Raw genomic sequence first — 22078 nt, 5'->3', positions numbered from 1 at the left:
TGTCAAAGAAATCTACAAATACCCTGGAAATGTGAAAAGCAGAATAAAAAATATTTTTTTCAACAAATATAGTACTGGACTAGAATAAAGAACACATAAGGAATTAGATTAAACATAAACATATCTCATTTTAACCCATACATTTGACAAGAAAAATACGCTTGCGTATTTTGTTCCGAAACCAACCACATACATAAAAATGAATCCCCTCTGACAGTAAACCTGCAGGCAAGTGGTCTCTCATTCTCATCTGGAATTAAAGTCATGTATAACTTCCCTTCCACGGCTGCTGCTTTCAGCTCCTCCCTTTCCCACTCCTCTCTTCTCTCAAATAAAGCTCTACTCTCAGCTCCATTCTAACCTTTGTCATAGCTATTGTATTAGAATCAAGAGCTATTTCATGCTGCTTTAGTGAAATACAGAGTGAATTGGAACCTTCATTTTAACATAGGAACTGTGTAACCTTGGAAAGACAGCACCAGGCTGACTTCAAATAATTCTTCATTGATGACAGCAACTGCAGAGCACCTGGGAAAGTGGCACCCATACCTAGGGGAAGAAGAGAGAGAGAGAGTTATTCATGCCTTCTAAAGCAATGAGCTCTAAATTCAACACAGGTGAAGGATTCTTCAGGCACTCTGAACTTTACCTAAGCACTCTAGGCTGAAGTGATTTGTCAGGTTGGACAGATGCACAGTTCTCCTTTGCTACCCAGCACTTAGGTGTCTGCCTTCTGGAAACTGCTCTGAAAAAGTTGTGTTGCTTGCTCTATCTGTTACACGTACCAAGAAAATCAATGTGTAAATTAAACTATTCACAGAGAAATTGAAAACTTGTGAGGTCTCGGAATGTATTGCAACGCCTGAATCAACTGAAATAGAAAGGAACTGGTTTGGGGAATACAGAAAGACATGCCAAGAAATGCTTTCAGGCAAAACGTGTGCTCCCGATTAAGAACCAGAATTTCTCATGCTATAGCCAAATCAAAAAAGAAGGAAAAATTCAGCAAAGTACTTTTTAATTATGTTGGGGAAAAAAAAAACCACAAAAAACAAAATAATCCTTAATTTCCCATCTTCTCTAATTTAATAGCCCAAAGAAAAATAAACACTATTTCATAATGTACATGATGTAGGTTGTGCACTGTGTAATTACAGTTATGCTCAGGACTCAGCACCTGAACTGTGCAAAAGTTCAATTCAGAATTGTCTGTTCACCACCACTGAGACAGCCAAAGCTGCAGCAGCTGTCGCTCAGCATTTCCAAATGAGTGACCTCTTGACTGGAATTGGTTTTTACAGCCCACCAGACTCCTAAAGAAATGCAATTTTGATGTTCAATCTAATCCCTTAGCCTTACAAAACAAGGTTGTTTTTATTCCATTTGTACTCCAAGTAAAAATGTAGCCATTAACAGTGATTCTTCAGAAAAATCTCCATGTCAAGGCAAACATGTAACAAGATTAATATAAAAGAAACATGCTCAAAAATATGAATCTACTTCAGAACAATACTTGGAACGTAGCACACAAACACCTCAGCAGGAAAAAGATATTATTTAGCATATTTTCCAGTTTGTTGCTAAGAAACTGTTGCTTCATTTCACTTTTGTCATTTGCAGAAAAAAATTTGATTGCTCTTTTGCCATTTCGGTCATCTCATTTTAACAGCTATGTAAATAAATGGGTTATAAAGGAAAAAGCACTGGAGTGTGTACAGTGTGCTTTTATCTGTAGCCTGATCTCCCACATTCTTTTCTGTAATTTAGTTCCCTCCAATAAGATGTAAAAAATCAAACAGATTCTTTTACAAGAACACAGAAAAGATTCTTAAATTTATTTTTGTGTAACGTATAAAATCTGTAAGATCACAGTCGCTGTGCTCACCCTGTCCTTCTCTAAGAACTAGTAATGTTCTCCTACAGTGTCTAATCTGCTGCCCTCTGTCCAAAAGTAGTTAAAAGCACATGCAAAAAGATAGAATAGCAAAAGAGAAAACAGAAAGTGTTGTTTTTCTTCAAATCTTCCATCTATTTGTATGATTTTACTTGGCTGTAGGACATAATACCCAACTACTTTACGAAGTTTAAATTATTGATTTTCTATTGTAAAGACTGGCTCTGCTATATTCATAAGAGGAAGCTGATGAGTCCAGTTCCTTGCTATGACAACTATGAACACTGTCTGTCATACTCATGTCAAATATATATTAAAACTAACAACTTTTTGCCTTCAAGTATTCCTTACTCATTAGTTACCATAGAAACTTAAGATTTCCTACCTAAAATTATGGCTGGCGAGTTTACCAAGTTTTTTCTTGTGCTAGTGTCCTTTACTTTATTCTTCCTTTCCTGGTATGTAAGGACTGCAGTCATATCTGCTCTAATCCTGGATTAAACAAGCTAAACTCAGAATTTAGTTTTCACTCCTAAAACAGGCTCTTCATTCTCCTGACCACCTTAGCAGTTACCTTGGCATCTGCTGCAGTTTGACTTCACCTCTCTTGAATTAAGGTGATCAGAATGCAGCACTGAAAATAACAATACCTGGGAAATAATGACTCTTGCAACAAATGAATATCTGTACAGGTGTCAGTTTACCAAATATACTACATTGGCAGCTCACAGTTAATCTTGTGGTCAATTACTACTGTCATCCACAGTGACCTTAAATTAATTAAGTTCCATCTTAATGGCATGCATTCTCAGTATTAACTTTAGCTGAATAGTGCTGTACTTTGTATAATACAATTCATCCAATTATCGTGGTCCTCAAGATCCTTTCAATTTGCCTTGATATCATAATTTCCCTCTATATTAATAACTGTGTCATCAGCAAATTTAATATTGTATCACAGTTACTTATTAAATAAGATTAGTCCACAAGTCTTTAAGAAACGCAAGTAACTCCACATAGCTGACAGGTTAATCTATCAATATACACACCAATGTGCTCCCCCAAAAGAAACATGCATTTCCCTTCCTCTTTAGCCAACTTCTTTCCCCTTGAAGTTCTGTACTATTTCCTTTTTCCTCTGTGAAAAATGTTTTGAGATTCTCCAGATATATTACGTGCAATTTATTTTTCTGCCCAAAAAATCAGTTACCCTCTTAAGGGACATGGCCTGATTTCCCATTTCCTCTTGGTCAACCAATATTGACTTTTATTTTATTTCCTGTTATCTTCGTAACTTCCTTTTGTATTCTTCCCTTGAAAATAGATTCTGAAGTAGCTACTGCATCTGACTGCATTTGCAACTGTTTCTCTCATATTAAATGGAGTTGTCTTTGCTATTCTTCCGTCACACAGAAAAATCTTCACCTTGATAAATCTGTACGTGAAAAAAGTCTTTGCTACTGCAACTAGAATTAAACATGCCAGTACTCCTAAATCTCATGCTTAGAGATGATCTTGTTCTCCTGGCTTTATGAACACATTCACTGAAGGAGGAGGATGTCTGACAAAAGGCTTCACAGAGGTAAGTAAGAAATGTGTTTGTGAAGCTGGAAGAACAGAGAAAAAGTAAAAAAAGGCAGCACAGACAAAGGAGTATATATTTTCAAATGAGGTTTAACAACAGAGAGCTATTATTTCCATGGTGCTATGCCATAAGAACTTGTCAGTCCTAGACTGGTGTTCCAGAACTTCTGAAAATGACAACAAAGCCTTAAGCCCGAGAACCAAAGCTTTACCTTTCCACTTCAGCACCAGGACAAGCTTCATCTGGCTGCATGCCAGAAAAGAGAAAAGAGCAAATTTTACAGTCTGCAAAGCACAGGAGACATCAGGGCTCCCACTGGTCAGCAGCTGCGTATTCTTCAGGTGCACAGTGCACTGTGAGTATTAATATAAATCACAGTACGGTGACATTCTTTTGTTAGCAGAAATGGCTTTAAAAATCAGTAATTAAGCACATACTGACATTCCTGCAAGAGACAAAAAAAAAAAAAAGAAAAAAACAAAAAAAAAAAAACCAAAAAACCCCAAAACACCCTGCCATCACAAAAAAACAAAACCAAAAAAGACCAACCAACCAACCAAACAAAAAAACCCCAAGAGAGAAACCGAAGAATTTGATCACTCAGTGAAAGCCTACATCCGTTGCTGACATGCACATTTAACTGTTCCTGGTGCTGAATTCAGCTACTTGAATCCCAAAACTAAAGGTATTGGTCAAAACAACCTCTGGCTTATCCCTCCATAAGAGATGTCTTCCATGTTTTATAAAAAATCAAAATATTAAATTAAAACCACATAATATCTATTATGTAATACTGCACAGGAGGGAGCAAACCACAATCCCTAGGCTACTGATCTGCAGGAATGTAAATTTACAGCTGGGAAGAACAGGATCTGTTACCAGGTAAAGTTCTGTAATGAGGTTATCAAACCCCTCAAGTTCTCTTGGGCTCTCAGACACATTGGCTTAAATAACTTAGAAACTATTGATAAAATATGCACGAACTGTCATGAGTTATGCAAGTAAATTACATAATTCATTAACGTATTAAGACAGGTTATTTACCTTCAATTCACAATTTCCTGGTATTTAAATAACTGTTGATCTAAAGAAGCCCTAGGCGGGGGTAAAGCAGATCTGTTTCATTTGTCACTGATATTTTTACTAAGAGCTCACTTGGCACTGTCAATAATGGAATTGTATTTACCAGGAGCTGACTCTCTTTTAGGACACAAAGGTGAACTTCTGATTGACAAAGCCTTGTCACAACACACCAAAGCTACACCTCTTTCAGGTCACAAGGACGCAGAAAGATTAATGTTACAAAGGCTTAGAAAGATTATTGTTACTGTAATACTAAGCAAACGTTTGGTTCCCTTGGTTATCCCATTTCAAAGCAACTCAAATAACCCAACGCCTCTTGTACAACCAGTTCACACCGTGGCAGTGAGACAGTTACCATGTGTGTGCACTGCTTATTACAAACAGACACAAACATCCCTTCTTTCAAATTGAGATTTAAGGGCTGTAATTCAGTCCCTCGGTCTAGAATGTAGAGCTCAAGACTGATCAAGAAAAGCCAGCTGCACCCCTCACATGAATACTTACTGGAAAAGTCAGAATACTCCTATCTCCTGTAAAAACATGTCCACAATTACATTCTAAATCATAATTCAACATAATTTGGCAAGTCATTTCCATATTAAATCTTTCTTTCAGGACAAAGCTGGAAACTCTGCAACTACAAAAGGACATATAATTACACCTAGGAGTAACAGCTAGGTACTCTTCTGTCCAAAGTGGTTGGTTGGGTTTTTTGTTTCTTTTAGTTTTATTCAGCATCAGTGCTAAGCCAATCACACCAGAAATCCAGAGTAATCTGTTTCTTTTGCTTTTGCAAATTTACTTCTGCTAACATGCAGTAATTTAGAAAACAGAAAAATTGTAAACAAGCACTTTTGTCACTTACAAATTTGAATCTAAACAACCTGGAAGGAAAGGTACTATTAATGAAGACTGCTGAGACTCTTCCTTAAGGCTGGCATTAGGATGCAGTCCCAGCTCCTACCAGTGAGACAGTCCTGTTGGCCATCGCTGCCCCCAGCTCAGTTCTACATAAAGAAGGTTTGATGGCTGGAGTGTTAAAGGCACCATGTAAAACCCTCCTCCCCGAAATCAATTCCTGACTGTCACTGATTTAAACTCATCTCGTACAGAACATCAGGACCAAGCATCAAGTCCTCTTTAGTCTTGCTCATGGAATATGAATTGGAGGCAACTCCTCATACTGTGCATTGGTAAGTCATTGATGATGATTGCCTGGAACTGCAACTGTCATTGAAAACATTTAATATGCTTATTTCTGCCCTTGCCCTTAAAGCATTAAAAAGGAAAAAAATAAGTAGAGAAAACAACGTTCTGTTTTTCTATCTTCTCACAGAACCAGGAAAGACTTACAAACACCAAATAGAAGAAACAATTGTAACTGTTTTTTAATTGTACTTGAAGCTACTATCCTAGTCTCTATCACCTATACGGCTCCTGGTTTTAAACTCACTCTCCCCATCTCATAGCAAGACGCTGTTGTGAACATCAGACCACCTCTTAGAAACAAAAATCTTCCATTATAATTTATGATGTCCTCTTCCAATAGCAGGATACGGCTGCGGAGAGCATGGATCACACAAGAAAAAAAAACACCCCGCTGTGACCTCGGTGATGTTTGCTGCTTTCCTGTAGCTATTTGCCACTTCTCTCCTAAATGCATAACTTTACCCTTTAATAGTCTTTAAATAGTCTTTAAAAGTAATAGTCTTTAAAAGCAGGCCCACACGAGCACACAAGCAAGGATGAACAACAAATCTTTGTTACTGAATGAGCGCTGCCGGCGATACCCAGCCGCAGGCGGTGGTTTCGGGGCTGGTTTTCCCGAGGCCTCTCACCCATTCCCCCCGGGAAGCGCTGTGCGGGAATCTCCCCCCGCCCCGCCGCGGTCGGGCCGGCGCCGCGGGTGACGTCACAGCGCGCACTGACGTCACGCGGCAATGGCGGCGCCCAGCCGCGCACGCGGGGAGCCGCGGCCGTAGAGACAGGCCCGGCCTGGGTACGGCCCGCGGTCCCGCTCTTTCCCCTCTGCCCCTCTCCCTTCCTCTCCGTCCTTCTCTGCCCCGCGGCTCCTGAGTGCGGTAAGCGCTGGGCGGGCCGGGGGCAGCCGGTGCCCGGAGCTCCCGCGAGTGACGGCGGAGGCCGTGCTGGGCCCTGCCGCGGCTCCGGCGGCTGGTTCCCGGGGGGAGCAGCGGTGGGAGCGCTGCGCGGCCTGCGGGGATTTATCCTGCAGGGATTTATCCTGCGGTTCTGCTTTTAACTCCGGTGCTGTTCCAGGAGGGACGCAGTAGGCCTGGCCTGCCTGTTGTATTTTGTTGTATTACCGTTTGTTAAGTTATATTTTAGCTATGTTTATTTTACCTCGAAGTTATATTTATGTATTATATTTATGATCTATTTTTAGAAGGACTAAAATAATTATTCCATGGGTTCCTGTTTGCTTGAATGTCGAGGTAGTCCCCATTTCTTGCATTGAAGGCCTCCTTGTTTTTCTCCCTTGGTTTCTTTTTTAGGTAAAAAAATGAAGGCCAGAAAAGGAGGAAGATTTAGATCTTCCTTTAAATTGAAACGAAAAGGCATCGAAGTAGTAGGAGAATGGAAAAGCGTGAAGATCGACCCAAATCTCTTTGCTGATGAGGAGTTTCGAGATATAGTGTGCTTGGAGGAACTCACAGAGTACAAGCTAGTAAGTTCTTCCAAAGTGGGAAAAGTAAAAGAGAAGAAGAGAAAGGCTGAGAGTGCTTCTGAAGAAGGCAGGGAGGAGGTGGAGGAACCTGTCGTCCCTCCGAAAAAGAAAAAGAAAAACCAAGATTTGAGAAGCCAAACAGATGAAGTCAATACTCCTAATACAGCAGAAATTGATAAAGAGGCAAAACGTAATGAAATAATTGAAGAAGCTAATTGTGAAGACCATGGACATGTGACTGAGAGTGTGTCAAGCAGAAAAGACGCTCCAAAGAAGAAGAAAAAGAAGGTACCTAAAAACAAGGCTTCTCAAGCACAGGAAGCCCTTCCATCAGTAGTTACTTCTAAAAAAGTCAAAAACTGGACAACAGAAGTTTTATCTGCCTCAGCTGATCAAAAAGCTGATGTGTCTGCATGGAAAGACCTGTTTGTACCTGAGCCAGTGTTGCAGGCCTTGAGCTACCTGGGCTTTAGTGCTCCAACTCCTATTCAAGCCTTAGCCTTGCCTTCTGCCATTCGGGATAATATGGATGTTCTTGGTGCCGCAGAAACAGGTACAGATCTGTTAAACTGATCGGGTATGCTGGGAGCATCCTGTTTCTCTTCTTAAAATATAGCCCATGGTTGCAAGTTTTTATGTGTAGAAGAAGCAGCTTTTATGTATTATAAGAGAAGAGCTTTTGTCTTTTGCATATCTAGCATATTAGTAAAGTGTTAAAACTTTGTGACTTACAAACATGGGATCATCCCATCTTTACAAAGCATGCAAAGCTTTGAAGTCTCAGTGAGTTTTTATGCTTTTGGCAGAAGTCTCTTTTTCCTCTTTCTCAAACTGCTTCCTGTTTTGGGAATGGTAAGGTGATACTCCACAGAAGGCAGAATTAATGAAGAAAACAGGGTCATTTCTGCAGCAGCCAAAAACATACTCCTGGCCAGGCAAAGCAGAGAACCAGGTTCCTGTGGAGACAATTCATACTGGTGTGGAGCAGTGAATAAACACTGGGCACAGTGTTAAGTGTGAATATGACCCAGAGCAAAACGGGCTCACCCTGTGCTCTGTCCCCAGCTTTGTCTGTGTGTTGTCACCAGCTCTTCTCCCTGCTTGTGCTTAAAGTGAGTTATTACATTAATGATTTGAGAGGTAGATTCACATCCATTTTGTGCTCAGAGCATTTGAGCGTTGCTAACCTCATGAAATTTGTTATAGCTCCTTGTTTACTCAATGCTGTGAAGTCTCAGGACATTGTGTTCCCTCAAACTTTGTTTGCAGTTCATACTTTTGAAGTTTTGCCTTAAGCAACATTTTTTTCTCTAAAACACCTAGAGACAGGAAGCACAATTGGAAGCTGCCTTTGTTTAAAAGCTTCCTTTGCACTGTTTTCATCTGTTCCAGTTGCTTTATCTCAGTGCTTCTCTGTAAAGTCATTTACTGCTCTAGAGCAAGAAGGTATAGTAACTAATAAGATATGCAGTCATTTGCATTTTTATTTTAATTAGAAGCTGTGTTGATGCTATTAGCTTTAGTAAGATTAGAAAGCCCTGCAGGGAGTGTTCTTAAAAATGGAACTGAAAACTTAAATGGTGTTTTTATACTGCAAAAAAGTGCCATTTTGGCAGTGCTGGTAAGCAAATTCCTCTCTAGCTGCAGAATGGAAAGCGTGGCTGGTAGCAGGCTGTGTGGTTGCTTTATAATTTTGTATAATCCTGAGGTAGTAGAAGTGTGTTTTGCTCATTTATTCTTTAATGAGTGGAATCCAGATTCTCTCCAGAGAGTCCATCATGTTCCTATAGAAACTTGATACAGGTGGACAACTGCCTGTGAGGAGGTGCTGCAGCTGGGAGAGGTTGAAACTCTCTAGTTCTTTTCTCTGCATCCTGCAGCACCTCTTAGGGTGGGCCTGAGGGAGGAATGCATGAAGTTAAAGAACTCTAAATCTTGCTTCTTGTTTTTGCGGTGGCTCTAACCCTTACTGTTCATTTCTGTGTAGGACTAGTGAGGTTTCTGGTTAAGGAGCCAAACCTCTGTGAAATTATACAATATGAAACTGTTTAAAAGAGCATGAAATGGTTTGAGCTGTAGTACCGAGATATTCTTTCCTCCTGGTTTTGCACACGTGTCTATGGTGTGCAGTTTGTGCATTATAAAGAATAAATGTCCTGTGAGGTGAGGATTTGTTTGAATTGTGGGTGAATCATCTGTAGTCCCTGCAGAATCGTTCTGATTATCACAGCCATAATCTGTCTAGGTGCAGTTCTGGCATTTGCACCAGCAAACTGCATTATGTCTAATTCAAAATCAGCTGTGTTCTTCACCTTAAAAACAGATATTCTGTATTACCAGAACCTCATTGTGTAAGTGCTCTAAATACAGGTTATAAACATTTTCCACTTCAAGTGCAGACAGAAGTCATAAAACACTTCCTAGCCATGCAGAAAGATAGATGAGTGGATACAAGACTTTGCAGCAGCACTGGTTGTCTGAAAAGCTGGGGTGGATGTGCTACCAGGCTTTTCCTAATGCCTTTATTACTGACAGATAGCTCAGAAGGGAATATGTGGCAGGGATGTAACTTGCAGTTGGTACAGTGGACCCTGGCAATTAAACTTGCTTTTGACAAGCCCTGTCTCTCCAAAGTGGATTCTCTCTTTTGAAGTAGATGTGTGTGTTCTGATTATAAAAATGGGACCCAGTGCTAGATCAGGAAATGAGACAGTGGAGTATTTCAAAATACAGTATCTTAGAAAGTTGTAAATACAGGACTATAAATAGAAGGTGGAAGCTAATCCTTCAAGTGCGTTCCAGTTTGTCCTTGACCTCATTTGCTATTCTTTTATTTGGAGAGTGTTGATTAGAACTTTTAATTAGGGCATGGTATTCTCCTTATGGGCATACAGTTCTTTAAAAATATCTTGACTGCAACTGCAGCTTTTAAAAAACGCTTTTAGAACAAATAAATATGTCTGACCTGCTAGAGATTGGAAAAATACTTGTTCCCCAGAAACGGGAATGGAGATGTATAAAGGGAGCACGAGAAAAGATGCTACCGCTGCAAGTTTCTGGTCTTCTAAAGACCATGAGTTTGCATCTGTTACAATGGTGTGTTTAAGAACAGTGTGTGATTGGCTGTTGCTTTTCTCATCTTTTCAAATAAATGACTTGTCAGTCTGTGTTATTATTCTTGTTTGTTTTTTTAGGAAGCGGCAAAACGCTTGCATTTGCAATTCCAATGATTCACTCTGTGCTGCAGTGGCAAAAATCAAATAACTCCACAACCAGAAATGACAGTGTTTCTAAAGAGTCCCATCAGCCTCATGATGAAACAAGATGGGAAAGTGAGGATGAAGCAGAAAAAGTAACCCATCAGCAGGTTGAAGATAGCGGAGATGAAGATGATGCATCTTTCACAACAGGCTGTGTGAAGGTGCTGGAAAATGTTGAATTCAATTCCGAGACACCTACTGTTGACTCCCATAAAAAGAGGCCTCTTTTAGGACTGGTCCTTACTCCTACAAGAGAATTAGCTGTACAAGTAAAGCACCACATTGATGCAGTTGCAAAGTTTACAGGTATGTAAATCCCACGGGCCACATTGGACAGCCAGATTAGACTGTGTTTGGATCTTGGCATTGATGTTGGGCCAGAATGTGTGCACTTTCTTCCATAAAATCATAAAATTGGTGTAGCTTTTGAGGGCTTAGTTTTTAGCTACTGATGTGCAAGAAATGCATGGAGATTCTTCAGTGAGATGCTTGTGTTAGTAAGCAGTTCATGTGAGCTATTTTGCTTTAAAATGTCTCTTCCTTCAAATAGGTATTGATTCATGCTCTCACAACACAGAATCAGTACTAGACACCTGGCAACAGCTAACTTTGTTCTAGTTTTGGATAATGTAGGCTGTATATAATTAATAATTTCATTATGTGTAAAATGTTGATTATATATAATTTCATTTTTAACAAGTACATCAATCTTTGTATATACTGTATATGTATAACTTTGCTCTATCTAATAAAAAAAAAAAAAGAATTATGGCCATAAATATTTATTGTAGATGGCATTGCTGGATTTTTTGACTTAACCCCCTGCAGCAGTCAAGCCACAGAAGTGTTACTGAGTAACATGCCTGACAAAAGCAATTCCCCCTTCTGCCTTTCCTTTCCAAACCAGAAGTCAGTACATCTGTTAAGTGTATGAGTGAGGACATGAAACTGTTGAAGATGGCGAGTTTTTCGCAATTCTCTCCACTTCTCCAGTACCAGTAAGGTTTATTTATTAAAGAGGAGTAAGGTTTATTTATTAAAGAGGATATGTAGTGCAACAAACTACTTTTAAGCCCATCTTCCTTTGGTATCTGTGTGTCCTGCTGTGCTCATGAGTCTGCATCTGATTACAAGGCTTATTTTAACTGCTAGCATGAAATAATCAATTTATGTCATTCAGTTCTGATAGGAGCAGTGCTATTTATGTATAAAAATCTGCTGCCCAAGGAATAATACAGTTGCTGCAGCAGGAGAGGAGATGTTTTGATGTGGACTTTCTTTATTGCTTCAAACTCACTTTGGGAAAAAAAAAACAAACTGCAGTGGTGTTTCACAAGTAGTCCAGAAAAGAGTGGAAGCTTGCATACTGGAAGTGTCTTGCACAGTAGCATTGAGTTTATCTTGGGCCAGTGTATTCTTTGAAGAAGTAGGGTGAAATTAGCCATGTGTGGAGTCTGCTTCCAAAGATAAACTCCTTTTAGTACCTCTGCAGACTACTTGAAGCTAATGAGGTCTATGCTACTGTGCAGGAATCATTAATCAGGTGGGAGCATACTTGGTAGGATTATTCCATAGCAAATGAGCAGTTATTTACCTGGACAAGCATTTTTCACTCTTGTTCTTGAAAGGATCTTCTGGTTATTCTTAACGGGAATGTGTTTGTTCATTCAAATATCATTGAGAAAACACGAGACTGAAATATGTGTGAACAAAAGTTAACAGCTATGGACGTGATGCTTTGTGCTGTTGAAGGACAGGTACACTAATTCTTGGCATCTAACTTTAATGAGGATTTTTCTGTAAAATTTAGTGCATTTCTGTATGCACAGTGTTACATAAACCCCCTGAAGTTTCTTGGCTAAAATGCTTGTTGAAAGTTGCAGTGTAGACTGTTGAAAACACTTCATGAAGTAGATACATATAAAAACACTCACTGGTAAATTAGTGAAGTAAAATCTGTTATTTATATGTTCTAGGCATTAAGACTGCAATCCTAGTGGGAGGCATGGCTGCACAGAAGCAAGAACGTGTACTGAATCGGCAGCCGGAAATTGTAATTGCAACCCCAGGCCGTCTGTGGGAGTTAGTTAAAGAGAGACACCCGCATCTTTCAAATCTTCGTCAGCTCAGGTAAAGGTGCCTTTTCAGCTAACTGCTGGATACTGAACTGGGCAGCCCTGCATACAGATTTGGTTTACTGACAGATTAAATAGTTCAGACTACACAAGATCACCTATTTCTGTGTCAGTGTTTTATTGAAATGCACATTGGTTATTTTGATGGAGACAAATGTTGGTTAAAGGCAGTAGTAAAAATCTGATTTTTCAAAAAGAAATGCAGAAGGCCACTGTAGCTGCCCCCCAGCATGCCTGGTGTTCCTTTTGGCTTTATATGCATAACATCCTTTATGTGTTTAGCAGGAAAAGTTTTTCTTAAATGCATCAGGTTTGTATTTAGCTGCACAAGTGTATTTTTACTGTGTGTTTTCTACTTGACAGGTGCCTTGTGATTGATGAAGCAGACAGAATGGTTGAGAAAGGTCACTTCTTAGAGTTGTCTCAGTTGCTGGAAATGTTAAATGATTCACAGTATAACCCTCGACGACAGACTTTTGTTTTTTCTGCCACTTTGACTTTAGTCCATCAGACTCCCACAAGAGTTTTACAAAAAAAGAATGCTAAAAAGATGGACAAGAAGACCAAACTAGAATTGTTAATGGAAAAAGTAGGAATAAAGGGCAAACCCAAAGTAATAGACTTAACAAGGAAAGAGGCCACTGTTGAGACTCTGACAGAAACCAGAATCCACTGTAACACAAATGAGAAGGACTATTATCTCTATTACTTTCTTCTCCAGTATCCAGGAAGAACCATGGTCTTTGCAAACAGCATAGACTGTGTAAAGCGCCTCAGTTCTCTCCTCACAATCTTAAATTGTGATCCTCTTCCTTTGCATGCCAACATGCACCAGAAGCAAAGGCTGAAAAACCTGGAAAGGTTTGCTGAGCGAGAGAGGTGAGTTGATTTTCAACTTCCTAGTAGAGAAAAAAAGAAATTGCATAAAGGGTGGTGGGGAGGAGAAATAACTCTGTTAGAGTAGGAGCAGGTTGGGGAAGTTAGCTGAGGATGTGAGTCCCCTGTTCTTGAGCCCAAGATATTAACAATTAAGGGTGAGGTTTCACAGTTAAGGTGATGAACTGAAGCAAGTTCAGTGGAAGGCCACCAAGATACTCAAGAAGCACTGGCGCTGCAGGAGAAGAGGCTGAAGGGACTGGGTGTTTGTATTACCTGGGAAAAGTATTTTGTTGGGAGCTAATGGCAGCCCTCTGACACCATGAAAGAAAGTTGTCCAGAAGGTGGAGCCAGGCTTTTCAGAGTGGCACTTGATGGGAGGATGAGAGGTAATGGGTGCAAGTTGAAATAAGAGGTTCAGGCTGGATATGAGAAGAAAGGGCTTTTTCTCTGTGAGGACAGTCAAGCATGGGAACAGGCTGCTTGTCTTGGAGTTCTTTGAGGCTCAGTTGGAGAAAAGCCCTGGGCAACCCGGTCCAGTCTTGCAGGTCATCCTGCTTTGAAGAGGAGGTTTTACTAGAGACCTCCTGAGGTCCACTGGAGCCTGAAATAGCCTGAGGTCTGGGAGCTTGTTGCTCCTGAAGGAGCTGTCACTTGCCCTGTTTTCAGACATGTTTTTACAACTGTCCTGCACAGCTCCGCCCATGTCCTGGCTCTGCAGCTTATTTGATCCTCTGTAAGTTACTGAATCTCCCTAAACCATCAGAAAACTAACCATTCACTACTCATTTGCAGGTTTAATTACATAAATTAGTATCCCGAGGATCAAAGTATCTTTGAGCAGTGCAAATGAAAGGGTACTTGAGCCTTTCAGCAGCAGTGGGCAGCCAGGGCTTACCCAAGCAGATTTGTCCTGCCATTTTTGGAAACATTGTTTTGGGTTGTCTTTGGGCTGGCCTTTGGGAGGAGATTTTTAGTGTCATTACTTCCATAGTCCAGAAGCCTCACAGTTTAGTCCTGCTGTGAACTGCTGCGTGCTGTCCAGGGGTTTGTACCTTGTTAATAGATTCAGGCTTGGAGAGCAGAGGTTGAATTGCTGTGATGGAGCTGCAGCATCTCTTGGCAAATGTATTGATAGTATTTGCATAGGTCAGGTGGGGTGTTTTCAGAGACTGCAGATGTTCAAGGCAGGAAAGAAATTTATGATAGCATCTCTCATGGCCTTCTGCAGACTGCAAGCTGTAGAATTTTCTCTTGTTATTTCTGCTCTGAGCCTTGTAGCAATAGAGTATACAGTTAGATGCCATAAAATCTTAACAAATTTCCATTACCTAAAATTACTCATTTCAGTTGCTGGGAGATGTTTTTAAAACAAACTGTTGCATATCCTAGGCAGACTTTTGTCTCTGTAGAGACTGTTTATATAAAAGAAGAACTTTTTAGAGTAGTTCATCTTGTCTAAGGAGAAATAGTAATTGTTAGAACAGAACTCCCCCCTTTATTTCTAGGTTTTGATTTACTGAGAGTTTATTTGAGTGCAAGTTGGTAGAAGATACTTCAGCCCCAAAAAATTGTTATTTAAATAGATGATGTTAATAATGTGATTTTTCTCAACTGATTAACTTTTAATAACATGTCTGTACAGCCAGAGAATCAATTGTGTTCTTAATGGTGTGGTCATAGCAAGCTAAAGAAATTCTTTAAAACTTGGACAGTGCACTGAAAAGTGTAATGCAGGGGCACATACCCCTCCCTTCTTCATTGAGTAACAATTTTTTCTAGCAGTCTTGTGAACTGAGAGAGAAGAAAAACATAGGAATACAGGGTACAGCTAGGTACTGCATTTATTTACTGAAAAGAGACCTGTTTATTTGAATAGACCTGCTGAAGGCAGAATTTGCTTTTATAAAGTATAGTTTAAGAATTAGTGTTTCAAGACTGCCCTTGAGGTAAATTGGATATTGTTTCTATAGGGGCAAACAGAATGCATATGCATTACAGATAATACAGTATAAACTTGTTTCTTAGACTGCTATGGTAGAATTCTAGGTTCCTGTATTTTATGTCCCTTGGCAAATTATTGACTTTTCAGTTTTATATTCATTAAATTTTGTCACTTTCTCAGCTGTGTCCTCCTGACAACAGATGTTGCAGCTCGTGGTCTCGATATTCCTAATGTCCAGCATGTCATCCACTACCAGGTTAAGCACTTTTAATGTTTCTCCTTTTACTATTTTGGTTTGATATAAGCTTTTGTCGATCCAAATCCTGAACACTGCAAAGCTGTAATTCTTGGTATATATAGTATAGTTCTAAGCACAGAGATTAAATCATTTAACTGTCCTTAGTGCTTTGTACTTAAAAGTCTCATTTCTGCAGTGGCTGACTGCAGTAGGTGGCACTTTATGAATGTGTGCTCCAGAAGTGACATAATAGATAATGTTCCTCCTTGCTTTTTGCTTACCTTTGATAACCAAAGGTGTCAAATAACTCAGCTTTATAACTTTTCTCTGAGGACACATAAAATACTTTCCTGCTTTGCAAATGAAATGACAGAGGGTCAGAAGTTAGAAGAGACTCACAAGAGATTACGCAAGGAAAAATTCTGGATCAGAGAGAGCACAAAGTGTGTCAAGACATCATCTTTCACAGGACTTTCACCTGTGTTACATGCAGTGTACGGGGTGTGTAAAACGTCTCGTGTGAGGCATGGCAGGCTGTGCTGGCAGCAGCCCGTGGCAGTGCAGGGCTCTGTGGGTTCTTGCAGGTGCCCCGTACGTCGGAGCTGTACGTGCACAGGAGCGGCCGCACTGCCCGAGCAGCCAACGAAGGCCTCAGCCTGCTGCTGATCGGTCCCGAGGACCTCATCAATTTTCGGAAAATCTATAAAACCCTGGACAAGAGTGAAGAGCTGCCGTTTTTCCCAGTTGATGCCAAGTGCATGACTTCTGTTAAGGTAAAGAAATAACAGTCTTTTTGCAGTCTGAGTAGTTGCTTGCTTATTTAGATTACTGTGACGATACTGCCTGTCGTGTTTTTTCCAGGTTTCAGATGAAATTTACTCCTGAGGATCTGGATTTAAAAATTTAGTTAATTACAGCTTATATTTTTTTAAGCGTTAACTATGATTTCTCTTCAATAACTAGCCCAAGAAAGGTATTCTTACACATAAACATCACTTACATTTTTCCAGAAACAGTATAAGGAAGCAAATATGTCTGTGGAGCTGGCATGGCTCTGCTAGGTACATTATTTAAAGCCTCTTATGTTAGTAAGAAAACTAACAGACTGAAGAACAGTATCAGGTCCAGGGACATTCAGTGGTCTTTACCTGCCTCTTTCCATCTGAAGTTGTGAGTTGTCTGTTTTTCTAAAACTTCATATACTATGAGGCCACAGCTGCCACTGGACCCTGTCAAACTGAGTGTGTTTCCCTTTTCTAGGTTGTTGCCCATTTTAAAGAGGATTCAGTCATTTACTAACTCACAAGACAGACAATGGTTAGAATTAACAAAACAATGTTAAAACTTTAAAAAGTCACTGCAGATTTTCTAATTCTTGGGTAAGAGACTATTTCATGTCTCAGCATTCTCTTAACAGTTTGTATAGTCAGTCATATACAAATGGGATATATTTAAGTACTGGATTTTAAAGGAAACCAGCTGGGATAGAGATGTCTGCATATTGCACAGTCATTGAGAACAGGGAAGAGTGCAAGCAGTGAGATAATGTAACAGGTGTCTTCCTCGTGGTATTCTGATTCAGGCTTACCTAATTGGATTGGACTGAGCCCAGGGTCTACCCCAGTGGCAACAGCAGTATCCTCACCTTGGGAATAATGACAGCAAGTTTCAAAGCCCAAACTTGCTGCAAGTAGGGTATTTCTTTCAGGAGATGCAGCTTTCTGAAAGAGGAAAGAAAATCAAATAAATGCTTCCACGGATTCATTTTTTTCTCCTCTCTGTAGTAATGAAGAGAATCTGATTTCCACCCCTATCTCCCTGCTGCTCCCTTCCGCCCACTAAATGTTTCTAGTTACTCAAAGAAGTCTGTCATTTTGAAGAGTGTTGGTTCAGAAGTTCCTTCTGTGTTTCTTGATGAGTAGTTCTTGACTCTTATCATGCTCTATCAATTAGTGGGCAAATAAATACTGTTTCTACACTTTCCTTTTCCTCTCACTATCTCACAATCTCTCCTATCTGTAATAATGCTTTCCTCCCCAGAAGAGATCTTTGTAATTGTAGCTGCAGGACTCCAGTCTCATAAGCCCTTGCAACAGTCAGGTCTTATTACACTTTGTCCTGGGTTTAATCACAAAGTCATTATAGTTGGGACTAATAGTTCTGCTGGTTCTTTGTGTCTGTCCCACTGGCACACTCCTTCCCTCCTTTTGCATGCCTTCATTCATGTTCAGGAGTAGTCTGAAGGGGTTTCACACTTGAGACTAATAAGTTGTTGAACCAGGATAGACTTAAAGAGAACTTACGTTTTACAGAGATGGAAAACCTTTCTTTAAATTTCTTGTAATGATTTAAGAAGTGACTAACTTTGTAGTCCACTGCAAGTGTTACTACTCTCTCTCTCTCTCTGTGGTAATTACCCTGGCAGTCCTGGCTGCTGCTGTTACTGTGTAGTACCAGACTATTCAGATTCCTGCATGGGTTTGTTTTATGCAACTGCAGGCACATTCCAAAGAGCAGAACTTGCTTCTGGTTGGTTCATATTTACTGTCAGTGCAGATTTTCTTTCCACAGTGAATTAGTTATTTTTTTGGCCCTGCTGGAAGCCTGCAGGTCAGGTTAAGTTTGCTGGACATCTTTGTTCCACCTGTCTGCTGCTGGGAAGAAGGACAGGACATTCTGTCCTGTGCCTAAACAAGATCCAGGTGCATTCCTGAAAATATGATCTCTTCTCCCCTTATGGCCTGCAGGAGTTTACTTTCTTCAGAGTGGAATGAAAGTAGTGGCTGTTCCTTACTGCTAAGACTAATAACTCTGAGATCAAGCTGTACTATCTAAGTATGTAACTTGGAAATTATTGGTATCTCAGTCGTGGTTTGTTTTTCGTGTCTCTCAAGTGTTTATAATGATTCATTCATAGACTGTTAGGTTGACTTTCAGGTATGTTTCATAGTTGAGATGTTTTAGAAGTCAGATTCTATCATGGATTTAAGGAAGGAAAACACTACTGAATGATGATGTGTCTGTTAGCTGAGGCATCTCCTGGGACATGGGTGAGGGAACAAAAGTGTCTCTGCACCCCAGTTGCATTGTAGTGCATGCTCTCAAACACTTACTCTGCTAAAGTACCCCACATTTAAACCTGATTATAATGTCTAAATGTACTTTTATTGCAGGAACGGATGAATTTGGCAAGGCAGATTGAGAAGGCAGAATTTTTCAACAGTCGGGCAAAGCAACACAACTCCTGGCTCCAGCAAGCTGCTGAGGCTCTTGAGATGGATCTTGATGATGACATGTTGATGGGCAAGTAGAAAAATGTTTTTTCGTGGGCATGCTCAGTAGGGCCCATAGCTCTGGTGTCCAGAAGAAGCTTCACTATGGCAGAGAAGCTTCAACAGCTGCAGGGCAGGGGTGGGGGGAAAGGAAAGGAGTGTTTCTGATGCGTGGTGTTAGTGGTGTTTTCAGGATGATCGTGCAGCAGAGAGTGCTGGAGCTGAGGGAGTGAGGTGTGACAGTTCTGGCAAGTCGCAGACAAGTCTACATATTGTAGGACAAGAACTGTTGAGCTTCTGGCAAGCATTTCAGAGTAATCTAAGCAGCCCAGTATGTCCTGATTGAGTCTTGTCCCCTCTTGTCATAGAGAAGGCTGTTCCCACACTTCTGCTTCTCTCCCACTCTCTTGTAGTCAGGCATCAGGACAGGAGCCTGACAGCTCTGTGTGGGAACACCCAGGAAGTGCTAGGGAACACCAAATATTATGTGAGCCTTAAGTAGGTTGAGCTGTGTGGGCTAAATGGCCGATACTTATATTGGAGTTGATGAGGGTTTTGGTGGTTTGTTAGAAATAAGTAATTTCTTACATTTTTACAATTAAATATTTTGCAGGCTGTAGCTGAGAGAATGTGTAGGGCTGTAGAACTGCAAGTGGCTATTAGTTCAATGCCATGAAGTTTTGCAAAGCTTAGGTGCACTGTAAAATCCTGCATTGTGTTTGTATTTTGGGAGCTGAAGGTATGATTTCCAGCCAGTTTTTGAAAGCAGGCTGAATAGGGTTGCTGCAGAGGTCACTTCAGATTAGTCTGGCTCTACCCTGTTAGCTACTAAATATGCCAATGCCTTAATTTTGAAATGTGTTTAGATTAATGTATTTTTTTAAACATGCCTGGACTAGCTGGTTCTCAACCACTTTGCAAGCAGACACTAACCATCTCTGTCTAAATTGTTCAGGAGTGCTTTCAGATAATTAGCACTCTGCTTTCTTGTTTTGACATAATCTGAGTATGCGATGCTTTGGAATGAGTTTCCAAACAGCGGGTCTAATCCAAGTAAGTTGTGACTCTCAAGTGAAACACTTTGTAATTGCCACCCAGAAACTTGCCAGGTTTATATTCTAAAGTCTCTAATTCTTGTGTAGCTTGTTAGAGACCAATTAAACTCCCAGTCATTCCTGCCTTAAGTGAAGCGCTTCTTACACAGTTATAAAAGATTTAGTAATGTGGTTTCAGTTTTACCTTACAGCAACTTTGATTTCGTTTTTCTCCTCATTTCAGCCCTTAACTATGGGTACTCAGTAGTCAGGGTTCTCTTATCTCATTACCTTGTGAACAGCCTGGGTGATCTGAAAATGTCACAGATGACTGGGAGTGACCTTGTTAGAGAGAGGAAAGCTGGGGTCAACATCTGCCTCTGTCACTACAAAGGCCTGCAATGCAAGTCTTTTTCTTGTTGTAACATTCTGTATCTTTGATTTCTGCCCCAAGGAAGAAAAGCTAGTGAGCAAGAAGAAAGCCAGAAGCAAAAGATGCTGAAGGGGATGAAAAAAGAACTGAAACATATGTTGTCCCAGCCATTGTTTAAAGTCCTTATGAAAACCAAGTACCCAACACAGTCTGGAAAACTACTCTTGCCTCAGACATCAGTGAGCTGTTCAGCTCTAGGTGCCGTGTCCAAAAAGCAAGCCAAGAAGAAGAAATCAATAAAATAAAATTAAATCACAGCAAGATCACTGGGTGTGACAGAAGCAAGGATTATCCTCATCAAGGCTGTCAGTGCTTATAGAGGAACCCAGCTAGAGGACAGATTGTATAAGGATGTTGCCTGTGCATTGGTTGTGCAGGCACGAAACAAAATGCTGATTTAAAGGGCTCAATTAACTTTTGGTTAGTTACTGTTGAATCTTTTCTTGGATCTTGGGTTTTTATGTTCTTATTTTTTTCTTAAATCTCTATATTAATAGAAGTTAATTAGTTTCCACATAGTTGTGATAATTACTCCATTTTGTGAGATGAGTAAGAGTTACTGGGTGAAATTCACTGTGGGCATACTCTAATGATAAAACTTGATTTGAATTTTAATGTCTTTGAAGGACAGGGGAAGGTCAGCTATATAGAGTGTGAGTACAGTCTGAGCTGGTGGTAGTGGGAGGTTTGGCTTTTACTGCCTCCAGCTCAGTGTGAGAGGCAGAAGATACAGATAATGTTACCAGTAAGTCTACATACAGTTCTGGTTATGGAAATGTCCCAGTTTTCTTTCTCCACTGATAATATTTATCTGTTCTATTCTCCACCAAGTTTAATTCTCTTAGTCCTGTGTTAATACATTTTAAATGTGCAAAAAAAGTTAAGGTGGCAATGGGCCAGGACTGACCTTGGGAGATGTGTAGATTTCTGAGGAGTAAGTGTTGCTACTCAGTGTTTTCTTGATTAAGTTAATACAGTAAGTCTGTATTAGAAAATGTTAGAACCATGATCTTTGCTGTAATGGAAGAGATGATGTTTTGAAATGTCACTTTCGAAGACTGCTCCATGATAATTATGCTTTTAAATAATTTTAACCTGATCTGGGCAAGTATTTTTTTAAAGATGTTTTTTAAAATATGTCAGAAAAATTTATTTTGAACTTTTGTTAAATTATATCTGCCATAAACTCCAAAGCCTGTGTCTGTTTTCAGTTACTTGAGATTTCTAAGTCCCTCATAACTGATGCTGTTTACACTTAGCAGACAAGTAGAGGGGGAAAGCATCCAAAAGGTAAGACGTGGAATCTGTATTGGTGGGAGGACAGGTAACCTTCACCTGCTGGCTCTGGATGAGGCTGAGTTTCTGTGTCTCAAACAGTATGGAATGAGCCAGTGTCACTGCCACGACAAGAAGCACCAATTTACTCAGCTAATCAGGGAAATTTGTCTGAGTTGAGTGCCCCCTCTAACCACTTGCTAGTTATGTGAGAGTAACAAACTCTTTATTCTTTCATCTGTGTAAATAATTCAAGCCCCCTATCTCTGGAGGGCTTTTCTCTTGTTGTCACGCATTACTGAAGAAGAGCTGTGACAGTGTAATCATAAGCATACAGAGCTTGTCAATTATGTATGAGACTT

The 22078-nt window shown here is 40.1% G+C and overlaps 1 protein-coding gene across 2 annotated transcripts; it reads left to right on the top strand.

Moving 5' to 3' along the window:
* The first annotated feature begins 6491 nt into the window (after window positions 1-6491).
* On the top strand, window positions 6492-21639 carry DDX24 (DEAD-box helicase 24). Of its 2 annotated transcripts, none has more exons than XM_066321802.1 (9): window positions 6492-6643; window positions 7076-7801; window positions 10443-10814; window positions 12485-12638; window positions 13007-13522; window positions 15645-15720; window positions 16287-16475; window positions 18876-19005; window positions 20463-21639. In XM_066321802.1, the coding sequence occupies exons 2-9, from the start codon at window positions 7084-7086 to the stop codon at window positions 20684-20686; spliced, it is 2379 nt and encodes a 792-aa protein (XP_066177899.1). In that variant the 5' UTR covers window positions 6492-6643; window positions 7076-7083; the 3' UTR covers window positions 20687-21639. The 2 variants fall into 2 exon arrangements, with proteins under 2 accessions (XP_066177899.1, XP_066177900.1); XM_066321803.1 differs by having other exon boundaries at window positions 6508-6643; window positions 18876-19009; window positions 20467-21639.
* Window positions 21640-22078: the final 439 nt, after the last annotated feature.

The sequence above is a fragment of the Sylvia atricapilla genome, chromosome 6, assembly GCF_009819655.1.
Source record: "Sylvia atricapilla isolate bSylAtr1 chromosome 6, bSylAtr1.pri, whole genome shotgun sequence".
NCBI classification, from domain to species: Eukaryota; Metazoa; Chordata; class Aves; order Passeriformes; family Sylviidae; genus Sylvia; species Sylvia atricapilla.
This window is presented reverse-complemented; position numbering and strand designations above follow the sequence as displayed.

Excerpts from the sequence above, each read along its gene's own strand:
- DDX24 (XM_066321802.1), top strand. The coding sequence starts at position 7,084 with ATGAAGGCCAGAAAAGGAGGAAGATTTAGATCTTCCTTTAAATTGAAA. Across the intron at positions 10,815-12,484 it reads TGCAGTTGCAAAGTTTACAG|GCATTAAGACTGCAATCCTA; the intron begins GTATGTAAATCC and ends TATATGTTCTAG. Across the intron at positions 16,476-18,875 it reads AGTGCATGACTTCTGTTAAG|GAACGGATGAATTTGGCAAG; the intron begins GTAAAGAAATAA and ends CTTTTATTGCAG.